Raw genomic sequence first — 18,632 nt, 5'->3', positions numbered from 1 at the left:
AGATGATAAACATTAGTTAGCCCAGAAACAGTAACAGTAACAGTACTATTAACAGTAACAGTACCTGTAACAAAAACCAGTAACAGTAAAAACAAGAAACACTCTCCAAGTAAGCCTCCAATCCAACAAAAAAACAACAAAAAAAACATCCCCTTAAGCACACAGGATGTCATGTCCTTCTACTCGTAGCTGTAAGAGCTTTTCATTCTCTCTTTTTCCGTGTCTCTCGCTCTTTCGCTCTTAAATGCTTTTCTGCAAAAAGCTTGAATTCAACCAAAAGCAAAAGCTCTCGCTCTCGCTCTGACGCTCTGCAGGCATGACAAACTGTACCTGTAACTGTACCCAGCCAGCCTCTCCTCGTGATGATTTACTTGATTTATGATTTCCGTTCCACCTTGAAACGCTGGCGCAGCAAGCACAACCAAAAAACAAAACTAAAAACCAAAAAACCAGAACAAACCCAACCAAAAACCAAAAAAAACCAACAAACAATCCAAAGTCGATACGTATTTTTAGGCTTAACAGGGAATACTCGATTGAATTCCCAAGGCGATGATGCGAGGCACACCAAAAGCTTTGCCTGGCCGCAGTTACTGTTGGGCAAATGCGGCACAACGCAAAGCTTTTGGCTGTGCGGCAACACACTCTTCACGCTCACTGTATGTGGGGGCGGTTTATCAGGGTGTGTGTGTGTGCATTTCCATTTTCATTTCGTAGCGAGATTTGTTTATCAAGAATAATACTTAATTACTAACTAACCCCCGTTACAATTGTTAATGCCATTTATCGATAATACTATTTCTATATATTGATTTCTATATCCAACACATATCCAACATTTTATTCTAGAGTTCTGTTCGATTTGCATGCATTGAGTTATACCAATACCAATACCTATATCCATACCTATGCCTTATATACTCATTACCAGCCCCACTCGTAGTCGACATACCAGCTACTACCAATCTCTTGCAGCCTCCTTATCTCTGTATCTCTGTATTGCATAATGATAATATAACTACTCGTAAAGCTTTAGCTTAAGCTTAAAGATACGATCCAATCAATTCCCATTTACTATGTAGCTTGTGTCGTGTCGTGTGCGGTAAGAGTCTATCCAAAACATTATTCATACTCGCCGGAGAAGAAATATGTACTCGTAAGGGTCCCCGTCCCCACACACCACACACCATACACATTTGCCCAACATTGTCCAACATTAACCAACACTGAACAGATCGGTGTCGGCATGCCCGAGGATCTTGATCAACGAACTAATGTTTATCATCTGTTTCCTACAAGATTTTTCTTCAGTTTCATTATGTTTTGCGAAATCAATTTGGATATTTATCTATTTAAAAAAAAACATATATACAGGGAGCTCTGTCACAGAAAGTCAACAGCCATGCCATTCAACAAAACAACAACCAATACACATTAAAAGCTCACAACAACAAGAACAAGAACCACAACTACAACAACAAATACTAATGCAGCATCCACCAAAAAAAGAATCATCTGAGAATTGGCCAAACCAAATACAGCAACCAAATTCGCATTCAACAAGCATTCGAACAAGCGATACTAGAAAGTGCATCAACAACAGATATATAATAATACTCTAAAAAACAACTAGAAGAACACATATGTATGTATGTACAACTGTCTAGTGGAGTCCACCTGGCGGAGGTCCAATGTGGGAATCGATGCCAGTTCTTTCAATTGCAATCAAAAATAATCACCCTGCAAAATTAGTAGCCATTGAATTGCCAAATGAGTAAATGTTTTAAGTTGCGCCACTGATTTTTGATGATTTCGCCAATACATAAATATATATATACATATAGGATAATGTGTATAATTAGTCTATAATGTTCTATGTTCTTATCGATATTCAGTTGGTGTTCTCGCATTATAATTTTTACTATTTTGTTTGTTGTACAATTTACGTTTACGACTCTTCTCTGTGGCTTTGATTTCTGTACAGTTTTTTTCGCTACTTCTTCGGGTGCTGCCAGCTTCGATTACGATTACGATTACGATAACGATAACGATTTCGATATAGATTAGGTTCCGTTTTCCAAGAGCCCAACGTCGATGATAGTTCCATAGGCAGTGACCTACTGGTCCAGCGTCGCAATCTCATTTCACTCTGCATTGTTGCTGTTTTTTCGCTTTTGATTTTCGATAACGATACGATAACGATAACGTAACACACCCTTTTTGTATATATATATATGTATCTGTACCATATGCCACCACATGCCACATACGAGTAGTATATATCAATATATACCAATATATATATAGATATTCAATCAATATGTATAAATATCGTTGTTTCCGACAGAACAAGAGCAGTATCAGGCACAGTATTCAGGCAGCTCGACTAGCTCCGCTAGTCACCACCATCATATCACACTACCACCACCACATCCATATTACCAACGGCAGTCGCGCGGCTCGGCGGGCAGCATCCAGCGATCGGTGGAGGTGCCGCCGGTGCTATCGGTGACCCGTTACAGTGCCGGCAGTATACACTCGATCTCTAGCTCCGAGGGTTCATCGTAAGTTTACCCCGTTCGATCGTTCGGCAATCTGCCGTTAGCGATAACGATAACGATAGCAATAGCAATTAAATTAAAATTCCATCAACAAAAAATATCTATTATGAAATTGAAAACTCTCCTCTCCATCTCTCTCTCTCTCTCAACTTTGCCTGTGCCTCTTCTCTCTTTCTGTGTGACTCTCCTTTACACTGTCCAACTTTTAAATAAAAATCTATTTTCGATTGGCTTTTGTATATGGTAATCTATGTCGCGTTCCTAACTATAATTTTACTCTAACTCTTACACGCTGTCTATATCTCTCTCTTCCTCTATGTCTCTCTCTTTTCCTATAACTCTTTGTGTCCTTTCTTTGCCGTCATCTTAATTGTTGTCTATGTGAGCCTTGAAACCGTTGAGAGCGAGCCTGCATTTCTGTATACCTCAAATATATTTTCTCTTAAATGTTTTCCACGTAATTTTCCTTCCGTTTCCTTCTGTTTCGTTTCGATTCTACCACTTCTTTGTGTATTTTTCTGTAACCACGTGAAAAAGTACAATTTGTATTGATTTCAGTCTTGATTTAATCCTTTTGATTTCCAGCAATATCTACATATATGTATATGTATATAAGAAAGTTATTCTCACCTCTCGATGTGCGTTCGTAAATAAGACAACTGTCGAGTACTTAGAGTACGACCTAGACCTAGGCACCTAGACCTTTCCAGCACTGTGGCTCTTTATAGGGTACTTGCCCACCCCTCCCTCCCCTACCATCCAAAGAATAGACCAATAAGTCTACCATCTCTTGGGATATAGACTGATCATATAAACGACTCCGATCCCCAGCTAGTTCAAGTAGCTTCTCTGCACTTTTGCTCCTGAGAACGCTCCGAACGCTTGCATGACACCATCGTATTGCGATCTGTGACTCCTCTACTTGTCTGTCTTTCTCTGTCTCTCTCCTTTTGCACTGCCACAACCACCTGTCACCCAACCACCCAACACTCAACCATTTCGGACCACAACAGACGCAGTCGCAACCACCAAACCACCAATCACCAACTACCAACCACCAACAAACTACAACTACATTTAACTGTCTTTCTACAACTCCCTGTGTATAAGAGTTATTTCTTTTTCTTGAAAAATTTGTTGTGAATTCTTATGATCTCTCTTATTTAAATGATCTTAAAATTAAAGCCAAAAGAAATCGCTATCAAGAGACTATACTAATACTATACTCTTTACACAACTCCCATCCTGCGTCATATCCCCAATGAAACATACAGATTCTCTCCCTCGTTGCGCAATGATGGAGCCCTCAATGAGTTTGTCGAGGGCCTGGGACCAGGACAACTGGTGGGTCGCCAGGTGCTTGGTGCTCCCTCACTGGGCGACATCCAGCTGTCGATGTGCCATCAGAAGGGCTTTCTAGAGGTGGAGGTCATTCGAGCCAGAGGGTTGACGGTACGTTCTGCATATTCATCTCAATGAAAAAAGCACCCACAATAAATGATAATCTCTCTGTAGCAAAAACCCTCATCGAAGATGCTGCCCGCTCCATATGTGAAGGTGTATCTGGTGTCGGGAAAGAACTGCGTGGACAAGATGAAGACTTCGACGGCGCGTCGCACCCTGGACCCGCTCTACCAGCAGCAGTTGGTGTTCAAGCACTCCTACGCTGGTTGCATACTCCAGGCGAGACTCTTTGAAATTTATATTCCAATCAATTGACATCTAACTAATCGTTTGACCTCTCTTACAGATAACCGTTTGGGGCGACTACGGGCGCATCGAGAAGAAAGTGTTTATGGGCGTCGCTCAGATAATGCTCGACGATCTGAATCTGTCAAATATCGTGATCGGCTGGTATAAGCTCTTTGGCACCACCTCACTGGTCAGTTGCTCTTCTATAGGTTTAGGCTCTAGGCGCTCATCGTTAGCATCACTCGATTCACTCAAACTCTAGGATTTAGCGATACATCTGCGAACTAAATTCGAAACGTACAAATACAAATTGAAACTTAGCTAGAACTGGCACTAGCAAGTGGCTAAAAAACACTTGCACTATCTATATATTTATGTATAAACCCAGACACACACACAATCACACAATATATATAATTAAAATATACATTTGCATACGTATGTCTCGACATTTAGTTCCGTATTGACCGTAATGTGCAAACCAAGTAAAAGAATTGACCATTAACCAACCAGCAACTAAAGTAAACAATTTGTAATTTGATGATTGGTTCGATACGCTTAACAAAGCGACCAAAAACAAACAAAAAAAAAAACAAAAACCTAAAATAATATTGATAAAATAGTGAACATCTCAAATGCATTTGTTTTTAGCTAGAATTATTTACATATAAAATAATGACACAGACACACGCACTCCTGTAAATGAAACGCTTGTTATATTCACACACACAGACACCGAAACACCCACAACCACCACAACCATGAGGCCAACAACCACCAAAACAACAACAACAACAACAGCTATTGACATTGTATGATGAAAAGTCAAATGAACCACAAAAAGGTTGATCGTAATCGCAACCAAATCAAAATCGAAAACAAAAATGAATATATATCCTCTCTCGCTAAGTCACCATAAATCTACCGTTACTACAACGTAGCTTTCACATAGACTCGTTCAATACTCATATAGGTATGTTTCTCTATCCCCGAACTACCCAACCAAAAACCAAAAACTAATCAAATACTCGTAGAAACCAACTCACATTCTCACTCACATTTTTTTAAGCATTTTTCTAGTGCATGCCGTAGATGATTAACCAAGAAAATACATATAAAAAATAAGTTCTCGATTATTATCATTTGATAGCCACAACTGAATCGTCAGTCAAGTGGTGCATATCATATATTGCTCACACGCACAATAACGAATAACACTACACACAATACTACTCCAATACTCTTACATTTCTAAAATGGCAAACACCTGGCTAATGATAAATAGCATAAATACAATACACAATCTATACTATAAAATAGCTTACGCTTAGGCTAGCGCTATCTAACAATTAATCTTCTCCTAAGAAACAAAGTTTTACAATATAAATCAATTTTGAAACCACCACAACCCAGGGTCGTCCGATTGTTTGGGCCGGTGAATCAGTTATAATGGAGGAGCCGGGTGAATAACACTTTCCAACACTAACAACACCACAACCAACAACAACAACAACAAGAAAAATAACAACAACAACTACAACAACCACTACAACGAAAACACTTTAAGCACCCAAGCACAATTCCAATTCAAAGCGAACTCAAAACTGAACTGAATTCAGTAAGTGAATAATCCAAACCCAATACAATACTGGCGTCTCCTGCTTTTTACTCTCTCTAGCGCGCTAGTCAATACACATTCTGCCACCTTTGCCATTTTACAACAAAACCAAAAACCAAAAAAAAGAATACACATATTTGAAATAACCCGGTTAAAACCGAAAACAAAATCAAAAAAACACAGTTAATCCGTATAAAAAAAAAACGATTAACAGCCAACAGACATTTCCCTTTATGTAATGCATGTGTGACTAATATATTTACGAATTTTCACATCAATTCTTACAGTAACCCTTGCAGAGAGCTGCCAGCCAGGCAGCCAAATAGCAAAGGACCAAGGTCAGCCTGCAGCAGCATCAGCAGCAGCAGCAGCAGCGGAAGCGGAAGCAACGTGGCATCCGCCGGCCTGTGATCCCCATTCGGCATGTTGCTGGCCTAAGCTAAGTCCAGATCCGTAATTTTTTCTATTCTACAACCGAAAGGAGAGGAAGATTTCCAGCAACAAAAAGTAATGAAAATGAAAAAAATTAACAAAAATGAAAAAAGAGAGAAAATATCTAATTTTTGTAAGTCATGAAAACAAATGCATTTAACGAACCGAGAGAACCGAGAACACAAGAGCAGAGCAGTAAACAGATTAAACGTAACTATCGAAAACAGATACAAGATAGATATATATATATACGAGTACATACAATACATATACACATATATAATGGATAACATTTGACAAAAGGATACTTGTAAATTATGCATATTTAAATTAATTTTTACTACACACCTAAGATCACTATTATTTTCGTAATACGATTACTACGATTATTATTACTAAAAACTATTATTGATAAACGAGATAAAAGAAGAAGAAGGAGAAAAAAAATCCAATAACCGAAAACCAAAGAAAGAAAGTACATCTAAGGAAAGAAGAAAGTTCAAGTGCTGACAGTCTTGCCTAAGCCAACGCCTAAGCTTGAGCAGCGTGCGGAAAGGGGATATAAAATGTTTAATAAAATAATTAGCTAAATCTAAATCGAAAATCTGTACATGAAAGTTATAGATTTTCAGATGATGCGATGGCAGTTATTTAAGTATATATACATATATAAATTAATATAAATCTATATATAAATATATTTACAGTCTAAGCAAGCAAAGAACCACTAACACTTAAATAAGCCTAACTTACGATTAAACCTAAACTTAAAGTTAATGTTTAGGTTTAAGGTTTGGGTAACTACAAAACGGGAGATTATTTCTAGAGATATATGAGATATGTACGTATTAATCGAACAACAACCACAACAAATATTTACCAAGCGCGAGATGAGCAAGTTTAACTTAATACAAATTCTCAACTTAAGCTGTAAATAGGATCACACATACACACACACACACACACACACACACACACACACCACAGCCGGACTATCGATTGTCGTCGTCTACCGATTACCAGATCTTAGGCTTTATACAAATTTGTTTTGCTCTGCGCTCCGTCAAAAACTCCACAGCAACCCCAAAATGTGCGAGTTTTTGCCGGCTAGCGATGGGCACAGTATACAGCTACAGCTACAGCGACAGCTATGTATCATATAATTTAAACTAGAGCAATGAGAACACACACTCTATCTCTCTCTATCTCTCTATATATATAGACACATACTATATACTACGTATAACGCGATTTTGTTGTAGCTAACCCGCGCTTCACATTCTCACGCTTCTAGAGAATCGCTATAGAATCCGTTTGCGCCGTTTGCTCGGTTCCAATCAACTTGCCTCGAAAAACAAACGCATCAAGTACCTTCAAGTTAATAGTGTGAGCTGTAAAAATCGTTACCTGCTTGCCAAAGACACATACATTACATTAAAACACACATAGCGTCGTAACACATTAGCATAAATGGAAATATAGGAAAACTGAAAGGAGGAGGAAAACCAAAGATAGTTTGCAAATGACATTACATTTTAGTTTGAGAGACATTCTATTGGCGTTCTTTTGGGCAACATTTTGCAATGCATTCCCGAAGGGAGGAGGACTCCCCAATTGGTTCACTTTAAGGAAACATATCACAGGCCTGGGACAGACAGTCGGACAGACAGATACAGTGATGGATGGGAGCAGTTAACTTTTATAAATAGTATACTCGTATTAGGACTATAGGGCAATGAAATATGTACATTCAGATATATACGAGAAACGTAGCTATTGTTCCTATCCAGTTATTTAATGTTAGTTCATTTTGCTTTCACTCATGGCTACGGATATTGATTTGAACCTTTCCGTCCATTCATTCAGCTTTCAACACACAACAACGCAAGATAAAGTTAAATATATATTGACAGGTGCATATCCATCCAAGCTGCAGCTTCCTATATCAGAACTACGACCACTACAGAGATACGTAAAGAATTGCCAAATCACGACAGGCAGAATGCATTCAAAATGTTGCCACAAGAAAAGCACAACAACAAGAACACACATTAGAAGAAAAGTCAGGATATGAGGATGAAGAAAAGGCGCTTCAAATATTTGAGAAAAGAAAAAACTACCAGCGAGGTTTCCAGCAACTAATTATACGATATATAAATCAGAGATACATACAACATAAAAGCATACAGACATTATAGATAGTTAATCCGATTTGTACACTCCACTCCGATAGCCACGAACTTCATACGAACTTTTCTATGATAAAACTCTCTCTCTCTCTATCTCTATCTTTGTATTGTTTCCACTGCTCTCCGTCAGCAAACATTCGAAAATGCTTTAATTAATCAGCAAACCAGCAAAGAATATGGACAGGATGTGAAACAAACGGCGGCAAGGGCCGAAGTTGAAGTGCTCTTTCCGTTTACATACCATTGGAATGGAATTACTTGACGCCTCCTGCGAAACGAGTACAGTTTCGGAAAGGGCATTTCCACCGTTGAGACATAGAAGATGATTCTTATTAGAATTCCTCTAGAATTCGTTACATTTAAGTCACACAAATGACAAAGCATATAGAAAATGTTACAGAAACAAATGATATATTACGGCAAGTTATTTCAAGGGCAGCCGAAAACCAAGAAACAAGAAACAAAAACAAAAACAAAACAAAAATGCTATCTACACAACAACCACAAGAACAACAGAAGAATATATCATTTATTGCGAATGTTGAACACAAAATTGATTAAGAGGCAGGGGCCAGCGCTCGCTGGGCGCTCTGGATACCTTGTATTGTATTTTAATATCTCGACAACAATCGAAGGTCGAGAAACGACAATAAACTGTGAAAAGAATATGTAAAAAACAAAAACAAAACCAAAAGCAAAACAAAAACAAAAACTAAAATTATATTATTAACAAGATTTGCAGAGAAGGCATTATTAATATTGAAGAACACAGAAACTTGAATTGTGTAAAACTAAAAACTAAAGAGAAACTTTAATGAAAAGCAACATTTAAATAACAAAACAAAGGAAAATTCATTAAAAATTGTTTTCTAATAAAGCAGAAAATGGCCTTTGATTTCCCCAGGACCCCCCATTCCGCCCAGGAAAACTCAAAGATTTTTGGGGTTTCACATAAAGCGGTGGTATTTCTTTATTTACCATTGATAAACCATTTAATCCATATACGTATAGAATGTATAAATAATTTAAACATTTATGCATTTATTGATTTACCATATTAAATATATTTAGATGCGTTTATCCGTGCCATAACGGGTATTGGATTGGGTTTAACCTTACTATCATTTACAAGTTTCGCTCGCTTATACAAAAAATCTAACCCATGATATACGCAATAATTAAATTGGTGTAATTTTTCTGTAGGCATACTTAGTACTTTTACTTTTACTTTGACTTTTATTTGGGTATTTCATTTGAATTAATTTTTAATTGAATTATGAAATTATGTTACAAAAGTTTCTCATTTGCTTAAACGTTGATAACCCGTTTATTTTAGTGCGTTTCTCAAAGGAACCAAAGTTAAAGACGACATACTAAACTATCTTTACGGCCTATCCTCTATCGTATCAATGCATAGGATTTCTAAAGAGTTTTTTCGGGGGTCTCTTGTATAGGTTCTGGTGTATGTAAGTGCATTTCAAATTGTTTTATAACACTAATCAGTCTTTATAACGAAAATAAATACGATTGGTCTTTCGAATCCTCCACAGCGATGGTGCGCGCTTGTTTTCTAACAATTGTGAACAATCGAGCTCTCCTCCCTGAAAAGATTTCCAGGAATGTCGTTATACTAATAACCACTCGAAGTTTGAATGCCAAAAAGAAAGTAGTTGATCAAAGGTGCCGAGTAAAGGTCCTTGGTCAGGACAAAGGACATCGGATGTTTGTATATCTGCTCGAAAACATGCGGACCAAGCAGAATGGTCTCGATATGAGGAGAAATGGCGGAGTTATAGCGATTAAACGTTCAAAAGGCAATATCCTTATTGTCCTTGATGCCAAGCGATTGGGAATAATCTCCCGATTACAATAAGGTGTGGCATGCCCAAATCGGTAGAGAAATAGTGGAGCTATAGCGATTTAATTATTAAAATAACGTTAAAAAGGCAATATCCTTATTGCCCTGCAAACGCTGGGAGGTATTTTCGCGATCTCGAGAAGCCTGGGCAAGCCCAGATTGGATCATAAATGGCAGAGAAAAGTAAGTATGTAGGACTGGGAAAAATACCCTTAATCCTTGTCAAGGACTCTATCGGCGATGTTACCTTGATCTCAGGAACCCCTCGGACCCCTGAAATCAGAGAAGTCTAAATATGTAAGACTGGGGAAAATATCCTTGATCCTTGCAAAGGACTTCATCAAATCGGGGACATTTTTGCGATCGTAGGAAGCCATCGCTCGCCTGGATCGGGCCACAAATAGCCGAGAAAACTGAATTTGTTTGGCTGGCGATGTTGGAATCCTTGTCCAAGGATCAAGAATAGTTTTCCGATCACAGGAAGCCATGACACAACTTGATCGGCCTTCAAATACCGAAGAAAATAAAGGATGCTTATGATTAGAGAAAATTTCCTTTATCCTTTATCCTTGATACTTGGTAAGGACTCCATCAGCATGTGCCGATCGGACAAGAAATAGCGGAGTTATGACATAAACAATAAATTACTTTCAACCACTTTCAACCTCTTTCAATTTGCTCGCAAAACCAAAATTTTTCGATTTCAGATCTTGTAGCATACTTTTGGGGGCTAAAACCCAGCGACCTTCTGCTGATTTATGTTTGCCTTGTATCCCAGACCGAAATTTCTGATTTGAGCGGCTGAATTTACTATCAGCCACTTTCAAGTACTTTCAACCACTTTCAACCTTTTTCAATTTGCTCGCAAAACCGAGATTTTTCGATTTCAGATCTGGGATACCAAGCGAACAGAAATTAGCAGAAGGTCGCTGTTTTTTTTTTGTTATGCAGTGGCGCCCCCATTTGTCGCCGGGGATTTTTTGAACTACATTTTCGCTGGTGGCGGATATTTTTTGTTGTTTTCTCCGTTTTTTGTGAACCGATCTGGGCGTGCGACGGCTTCTTGGAATCGGAATAAAATCCTTGATTTGAATGAGTGCTTACCAAGGATCAAGGATAAATGATAAAGGATATCTTCTCTAGTCTTAGGCATACTTTATTTTCTCGGTTATTTGCAGGCCGATCAGGTTGTGCCATGGCTTCCTGTGATCGGAAAAATATTCCTGATCCTTGCACAAGGACTCCAACATCCCCAGCCACAGAAATTCAGCTTTCTCGGCTATTTGTGGCCCGATCTAGGCGTGCGATGGCTTCCTATCATCACAAAACTGTCCCTGATTTCATGAAGTTCTTTTCAAGGATCAAGGACATTTTCTCAAACAAAGAATATTTTGTTTCTACGCTATTAGTGGTTATACCATAGCTAACAATGATCAAAAAAAAGTCCTTGATGAATTTTTATCAAGGATATTTAACTAATCGATTCTTTACGCTATATCTCGGCTATAGCACGGCCGATCTGGACGTGGAATGGCCTTTCGAGATAGGAAGGGTCCTGCTAATCTTTTGGCACCTGCAAAAAGGACATCGATATCCCCAAACAGCCTGGAAGGATGCCATAATTTATAAATAAAGCCAAACACAAAAGATACTTCATAAATTTCGATCATTATATTCTCAGCGAAGCCTGAAATATGCCATACTTTCTATAAGATCAATCGTTCTCGAGCTCTGTTCAAGGATAACCAAATAGGATGATTGTTCTGCTATCGCTAATCCTTAAAATGTGAAAGTAGACCAATCGCCAATCGAAAATGGACAAGAAATAAAAAAATCTATGCGGCGGCTAAACGACATTTTGAAGCAATGTGCAGGAGTCCAAAGTGGAAAGTCTTAAGTGTGTGTTTATGTGGAGATATGTATGCGGGGGGGGACGTGGATAGTACATATATCATTTGTATCATACATTAAATAATAGTATTCATATTGTCGCTTTGTTACATTACATTTTACATCCATCTTAAACGTTAAGCGCTGCGAGACCATAGAAAATACTCGTACATAGGTGTATGTATGCAGAAGCCTTGCTGGGGTGTCTATATCCTCTATATCCGACTAGCTGAAGCATATGGTTTTCGGCTATTAAGTGCCATTAAATTGGTTACCATTTTACAATTACTAATTCTTACAATAAAAACCATACAATCGCTGCTTAAATTCGTATGCCTTTTGTTCCTTCCGAGTGTGCGCGGGTGTGTGTTAATTAGTTTAGTGAAAATTGCTTAGGGGAAAATACTTTGAGTGCTTGCACATGATCAAGTTTATGATATTTCTTCCTTCTGTTTACGAGTAATGCGTAGATAGTATAGGGGGCTGGGGAGGGGAGGGCTCTTACAGTTAGCTATAGATATTCCATTCATATATGATATGATAAACTTTAGTTTACATTGATTACTTAAACACATTAGATTAGCTTATTATCTTACACATTGTATACGAGCATAGCCATGTATAAATATATATATATATGTAGATATAAATATAAATAGATTTAGATTTGGATTTGGATGTAGATTTAGATGCATGAAGATATAGTTAGTTTTAAGGTTTCCTTTGCGTGGGCGTTTGTCATCATCAGCTACGACTGTGTGTGTCTGTCTGTGTGTGTGTGGGTTGTTTGTGCTACAACATACTCATATTCATACTGATAATCGCACTCGCTTGAGTGTAGGTGTGTAGTCGATCATTGTTTTAGGCAAAGCAATCGAAAATTAATGAATACATACTCGTACACTCATGTATACCCAAATTGGGACTCGTTCTCCAGCCGATCTCGAGTGCATTGTTTTTGGAAGATTAGTGGATTAGTGGTGTGGCTTCTCTTGGGCACGGAGCTGTACAAAAACCGAGAGGCTAACTTAGAAGAGTACGGGGTTACGGATACGATTAGGGTGCTACAGTACTACAGTACTACGAAAAACTGAGTAAATAGTTGGATGAGCTTGAGCTTGAGCTTGAAGCCTAATGCAGCTGGGCCGTCACATACAGTCCGCAGTCCTGATCGGAGGCCATCGAATAGTTGGCCGAGTCGCGGTCCTCGGGTATGGTGGGATGCGTCTCGTGGGGCAGCTTGGCGAAGGCATGGTGTCCGGCCCCGTAGCCCAAGTGGCCGTACGGCGACTCGGCTGCCTTGGTCACATGCGGCAGGCGGCGCAGGAAATGCGGATTCGAGTAGCGGACGCCGTTCGGTAGGGTGGTGTGCGGCGCCTGCATCTGACCGTTGCCCAGGGCCACTGCAGCGTTGGCATAGTGCATCCCAATGCCGGACGTCTTGAAGCTGGTGACCTGCGAGGGAGGCGGCGGTATGGCCCCACCACCCATCGAGGTGGTCATGGCCGAGGTGGAGGCATAGCCGCCGTTGCCAGCGTTGCCGGCAAGCTGCTGGCTGTGGCAGCCCACCGGCAACGGCATCGTGCTGCAGTGGGCCGTGTAGTCGAACTTCTGCTCCGGTGCGGTGCGCTGCATCGGCAGGGTGGCACTGTTCATTCCGGCGGAGGAGGTGAGAGAGGCCGCAGGATCGGCATTGAAGCTGGACATGCGCATGTTGGTGCAGCGGCCGTAGGGCTCCTCCTGGATGGGCGGCTGTGGTGGACGCGGCGGCGGCTTGCAGCTGGTCCGTGGCCTGATGATAACTTCCAGCTCGCGCTCCTCGCCCGAGTGCACGCCGCTCGAGGACTCGGAGGGGGCGCGCTCTGGCGGCGAGGTGGTGGTGCTCTCCGTGATCGAGGTGGTGTCACTGCGTGGCGTCAGGGCCTCGTTGGGTACGCCCGAGTCGGCGCGACGCAGGCAACGGGGTGTGGAACTGGAGGCAATCTGGATGGACGCGGGATAGACAGAGAAAGAGTCGGGAATCAGTGAAAGTGGTTAAGGAATCGGCTATCGGGTAATGACTGATGAGGATGGTTGGGGGTGTGGGTGTGGCTTCAGATGGGCCGTGTCTGCAAGTGAAAATGAAATCAAATCAGATCAGGCGTCAGTCGGGCAGGGTCCGTTGTCGGGAGCCTTCCGCAGTCTGGGCCATCCATCAATCCGTGCACTGGCCCGTAGACTAATTCGGGCTTCTATCCAATCCCTATTCCCACTCCGATCCATGTCCCCTGTTCTGTCTGTGGCCCTGGCACTGATTTATGCTGTCTCATAACAGCAAACATAAATCTCCTGCAACGCTCGCCTGCACTCTGCCTCTGCACCAGGGGCGTGACATAGTACACGCCCCAAAACATGGGGCACGCATCGCATCGCAGCGCCTCGCCTCGCCACGTCTCGTCTGTGGTCCCCAGACCTGGCCTCCCCTACACGAAACATTAAATTATCCTGTGCTTGGATTTTACATCGAAAATGGAATACCCTCTTGCAGAGGGCATCCAAAAGGGTGCTTGGAATGTTTGGACTATCGTTTGAGGCAATCAATTTGATACTAGCATCAATCAATCGACAAAATCTTTAATAAATTGTACCCTAAATTGGGATTTTCAATAAGAATACCTTAAGCTAACACCTATTCCTCTGAAATTCGTAGCTCTTCTGCTGTTGGAAGCCCCTACCTTGGACATTTGTCTTGTCCCCATCGTTTATAAGAATTATTTCTCCACATTCCACTCGCTTCTTCTTTCACACTTACATGCGCCTCATTTGTGTGTACGGCAACCGTGACGGGAGCCAAGGGGCTGACTAGATGCTGATGCGTTGGATTTCCCTGCTGCTGCTGCTGTTGCTGGAGAGGATGATGTGGCGGCTTCTGCGGCTGGAGCGGCTGCTGGAGATGCTGCTGTAGATGCGACTTGTGATGGTGCTCGGGCGACAATTGCATTATCTCGGGCATGGCTTGGGGGGCACGACCGTACGGCCCGGCATGGGCGTGGGCGTGGGCGTGGGCGTGGGCATGGGGCAGCACTGCCGGTGGCTGTGGCATGGGTGCACCCTTGACGGGCAATGGCGGCGGCGGTGGGGGTGGCTGTGCCGCTGCCGCTGGCTGTGGCGGCTCAAGATCTCTGGTCGAGGCATATGTTATACTATCGTCTCGCACGCAGGCCAACAGTTTGCCCTCCTCCGAGATGTTGTCGTCGCTGATGCCGCCCAGTCCGCTGAGGTTCGCATAGTCGTGGGGATGTCCATGGGCAAATTGAGGATGTGGATGCTGGTGGTGGTGCTGCTGCTGCTGCTGTTGTCGCTGCTGCTGCTGCTGTTGATGGTGCTGGTTGGTGGTTGGCGGCGGCGGTGGCAGCTCATCATACTCCGACAGGTGGAGCAGACTAACGCCCACCGATGACGAAATGCTGCCTCCACCTCCAGCCCCGGTGCCAGCCCCGACAGCACCCAGTCCCAGACCACTCTTCATGCTGCCCATGGTGATGCCCACAACGGCGCCGGCAGTGGCTGCCCTTAGTGTCGCGTACTCGCCGTCGTCAATTTCCCCCGCAGAACTGGCAAAACATATCGAGGCTCCACGGCTCGTATGGCTGTATCGGGGAGTAGATCAACGATCGTTGGGTTATTGATGGGTTCCAAAGGTTGTACAAGAAGGTGAGTATTGTTGCTCTATTGTTTGGTTGTTGTTGTTATCGCAGGAGGGGAGCGCAAGGGCTTGTTCTGTACTTTTGGGCATGGAACTAAAGATTAAATCTTTAGAAAATTACTACATCTTTCATAAATCTCTCTGGAATGGAATTTTATGGTGAAATCTTATCCGAATTTAAGCTTGAATTATTCATTCTTATTTGTTTTAGTTAATTTAATTCGTTTTAGTCCTAAATTCTCCCTTTTAAGTAGTCTCTGATCTCTTGCCTTTCCTATTAAACGTTTCCGGGTGATGCAGCAGCACCCCTCGGTTGGTTTTGCTTAGCCCCCGCGTAACAAGCTTCGGTTTGGGTTACCTGTACAATATTATCCCAATATTTCAGTACCTCAATTACTATATAGATGGAATTAATTCAAACCTATCGATTCCTGTGTTTAAAAATTGTCAGACTCTTTTTTTACAGCTGGAAATCCCGGTAGATCCCTGTATTTTGTTCCTTAACAATTTTCAGACTATTTCTTTCCCTTGTATATACTTTAAAGTATGGAAATCACTGTAGATGCCTGTAGTTTATTCCTTAAAAATAGATAAAATATTGCTGTGCTTTACAAACACTTTGAAAAGATTAAAATTCCTGTAGTTCGTTCCTTAAAAATTTTGTAACTATTGCTTTACTTCACAAACACTTTAAAGAGATGGAAATCCCTGTAGATTCGAGTGTTTATTCCTTAAAAATTTTCAGACTATTTCTTTGCTTTACAAACACTTTAAAGAGATGGAAATCTCTTTAGATTTTAGTGTTTCTTCTTTAAAAATGGTCGGACTATTTCTTTACTTTATATACGATTTAAAGAGATGAAAATCCCTGTAGATCTCTGTAGTTTATTCCTTAAAAATTGTCAAACTATTTCTCTACTTTATTTACACTTTAAATATATAGAAATCCCTGTAGTTTCGATTGTTTATTCCTTAAAAACTATCAGTTTGGAAATCCCTACTATTTTTCTGTGTAAATACCTTTCCAAATTCCTCCAACCATTAGTTCGACTCCCTGTTTTGGTCGGAACAAACCCCCCTTCTCCCTGTGCTTTGTGTTAGTTTAATGGTTTCGTTTTCCAGTTAGTTAAACAATTTACAAAACACACAACGATAGCAACAACAACAACAACGAACAGCAACAACCACAATACAAAATTGTGCGAAAGTATTGATTGGTTTTTAGTATTTTGTTAATTGAAATACACTTCGGCCATCACATCACACACTCAATTAGCTAGAGTTAGTAGTAATTAAGTTTCTAGTTTAGAAATTATTAAACAATTCGAAAAATGAAAATCAACAAACGAATCTCTTGACGAGTATATAAAAAACAGGCGACAAGCGGAACAAAAATAGTTTCTCTTCATCATTAAACATCCTTCAGCCTTCAGCCTTCCTTCCTTCCATCCTCCATCCTCTAGACATACAATACATCTACATATATATGTCGTATATATGATTCTGTTTTAGTATGAACAATCAGTTTTAGTTTTGGGGTTGATGGACAAATCAAACAACAGAAAGGACAAAATGCACGCACGAATATCACACAAAGGAAAAAATACAAATCAAAACAGTGCTTGGAAATGTGTGAGCGAAATTTGGTGTTGCAAAATCACAACTAGTGTTGGGCAATTAGTTTTTAATGAGACGTGCAGATACACACACACACACTGGCACACGCCGAAAAATAAATGAATGGAAGATGAAACAGAAAATGGAAATTCCTGAAAATTGTGCATGGGTTTTCCAGATAATAGCTTGGGGTGTGTACGGGATTATGGTTTTGGTTATCTGTGTGCGTGGGTGTGGGTGTGTTTTTGGAGGTGCAGTGTGGACAAAAACTAAATGAAACTAGATGCTAAAGGTTAATAGAAAAACAACGGACAAATATTGGGAGCCGATCTGCTCTTTTGGTTGGTTTTTTTTTTGGTTTTTGTAACTAAAAAACGATTTTTTACCGCTTGCCATCAGTTTGTTCTTGGTCACCAATTAGTAGGACATCATCAGACGTACTCGTAACTTCATTGAAGGTGACCTTCAGCTTGGGCGAGCTGGGCGTCAGCTTCGGCCAGTAGATATCCTCCTGGGCAGCCAGACCCATGCCCATGCCCATGCCCATGCCCAGCTCCGTGCTGGTGGCCGTGCTCATCATGTCCGGCTTCGAGGTGGAGTCGTTGCCGCCGTTCATGGTCGTGCTGGTGGAGTTGCCGCCGCTGCTCGAGTTGCTGCCCGTCCGCTGGCCACTGGACATCAGCAGGGGCTGGGCACTGGCCTTGTTCAGCAGGCCCCCGTAGGTGTTGTCCAGCGGCGGCAGCTTGAAGTGCCAGCGCCGTTTGATCGTCAGACAGAGCCAGACGACAATCCACAGCAACAGATGCGTGACACCAATGAGAGCTGCCAATCCGCATCCAAGGGCAGGCCACAGACAAAGGAAGAAAGAATGGAAATCCAATATTAAGATTAAGGCAAGCGAATGACAGTTTAATTGGACAAAGGCGACACTCGATAGTCTTTTGTTTTCAAGCCCCATGTCCGCTAATTGGATTAGGGGCCACAGACCACAGACAAGGGGTTCAAGGCGTGGTTGGACCTGCTTGTTGGTGCCGTCCAATTAATAATTGAACCAAACAATCACTCGATTCAATTACTAATCGGTTTGCCA

At 41.2% G+C, this 18,632-nt stretch overlaps 2 protein-coding genes across 10 annotated transcripts in view; one reads left to right on the top strand and one right to left on the bottom strand.

Annotated features, from left to right (window-relative positions):
- Positions 1–9,355, top strand: part of LOC6594251 (regulating synaptic membrane exocytosis protein 2) — a 37,880-nt gene extending 28,525 nt beyond the window's left edge. Inside the window, exons 20-24 of one of the 9 annotated variants that reach the window (XM_026994477.1) lie at positions 3,836–4,013; positions 4,077–4,244; positions 4,312–4,443; positions 5,667–5,871; positions 6,159–9,355. In XM_026994477.1, the coding sequence (XP_026850278.1) occupies positions 3,836–4,013; positions 4,077–4,244; positions 4,312–4,443; positions 5,667–5,723 (535 nt within the window). In that variant the 3' untranslated portion in view covers positions 5,724–5,871; positions 6,159–9,355. Of the gene's footprint in view, positions 1–2,347; positions 2,565–3,835; positions 4,014–4,076; positions 4,245–4,311; positions 4,844–5,666; positions 5,872–6,158 lie in introns of those variants that run through there. The other 8 variants (XM_026994478.1, XM_026994470.1, XM_026994472.1 and 5 more) reach the window with 8 other exon arrangements.
- Positions 9,356–12,828: 3,473 nt separating this feature from the next.
- The window catches only part of LOC6594248 (protein tincar), a 50,628-nt gene continuing 44,824 nt past the window's right edge, over positions 12,829–18,632 (bottom strand). The window contains exons 6-8 of the mRNA XM_026994558.1: positions 17,929–18,364; positions 15,032–15,869; positions 12,829–14,223 (exon numbers count right to left, since the gene is read on the bottom strand). Coding sequence (XP_026850359.1) covers positions 13,372–14,223; positions 15,032–15,869; positions 17,929–18,364 — 2,126 coding nt within the window. The 3' untranslated portion in view covers positions 12,829–13,371. The remainder of the gene's footprint in view (positions 14,224–15,031; positions 15,870–17,928; positions 18,365–18,632) is intronic.

This window comes from Drosophila persimilis, unplaced genomic scaffold (assembly GCF_003286085.1).
Source record: "Drosophila persimilis strain 14011-0111.01,24,50 unplaced genomic scaffold, DperRS2 tig00003933-arrow-pilon, whole genome shotgun sequence".
Classification (NCBI taxonomy): Eukaryota; Metazoa; Arthropoda; class Insecta; order Diptera; family Drosophilidae; genus Drosophila; species Drosophila persimilis.
This window is presented reverse-complemented; position numbering and strand designations above follow the sequence as displayed.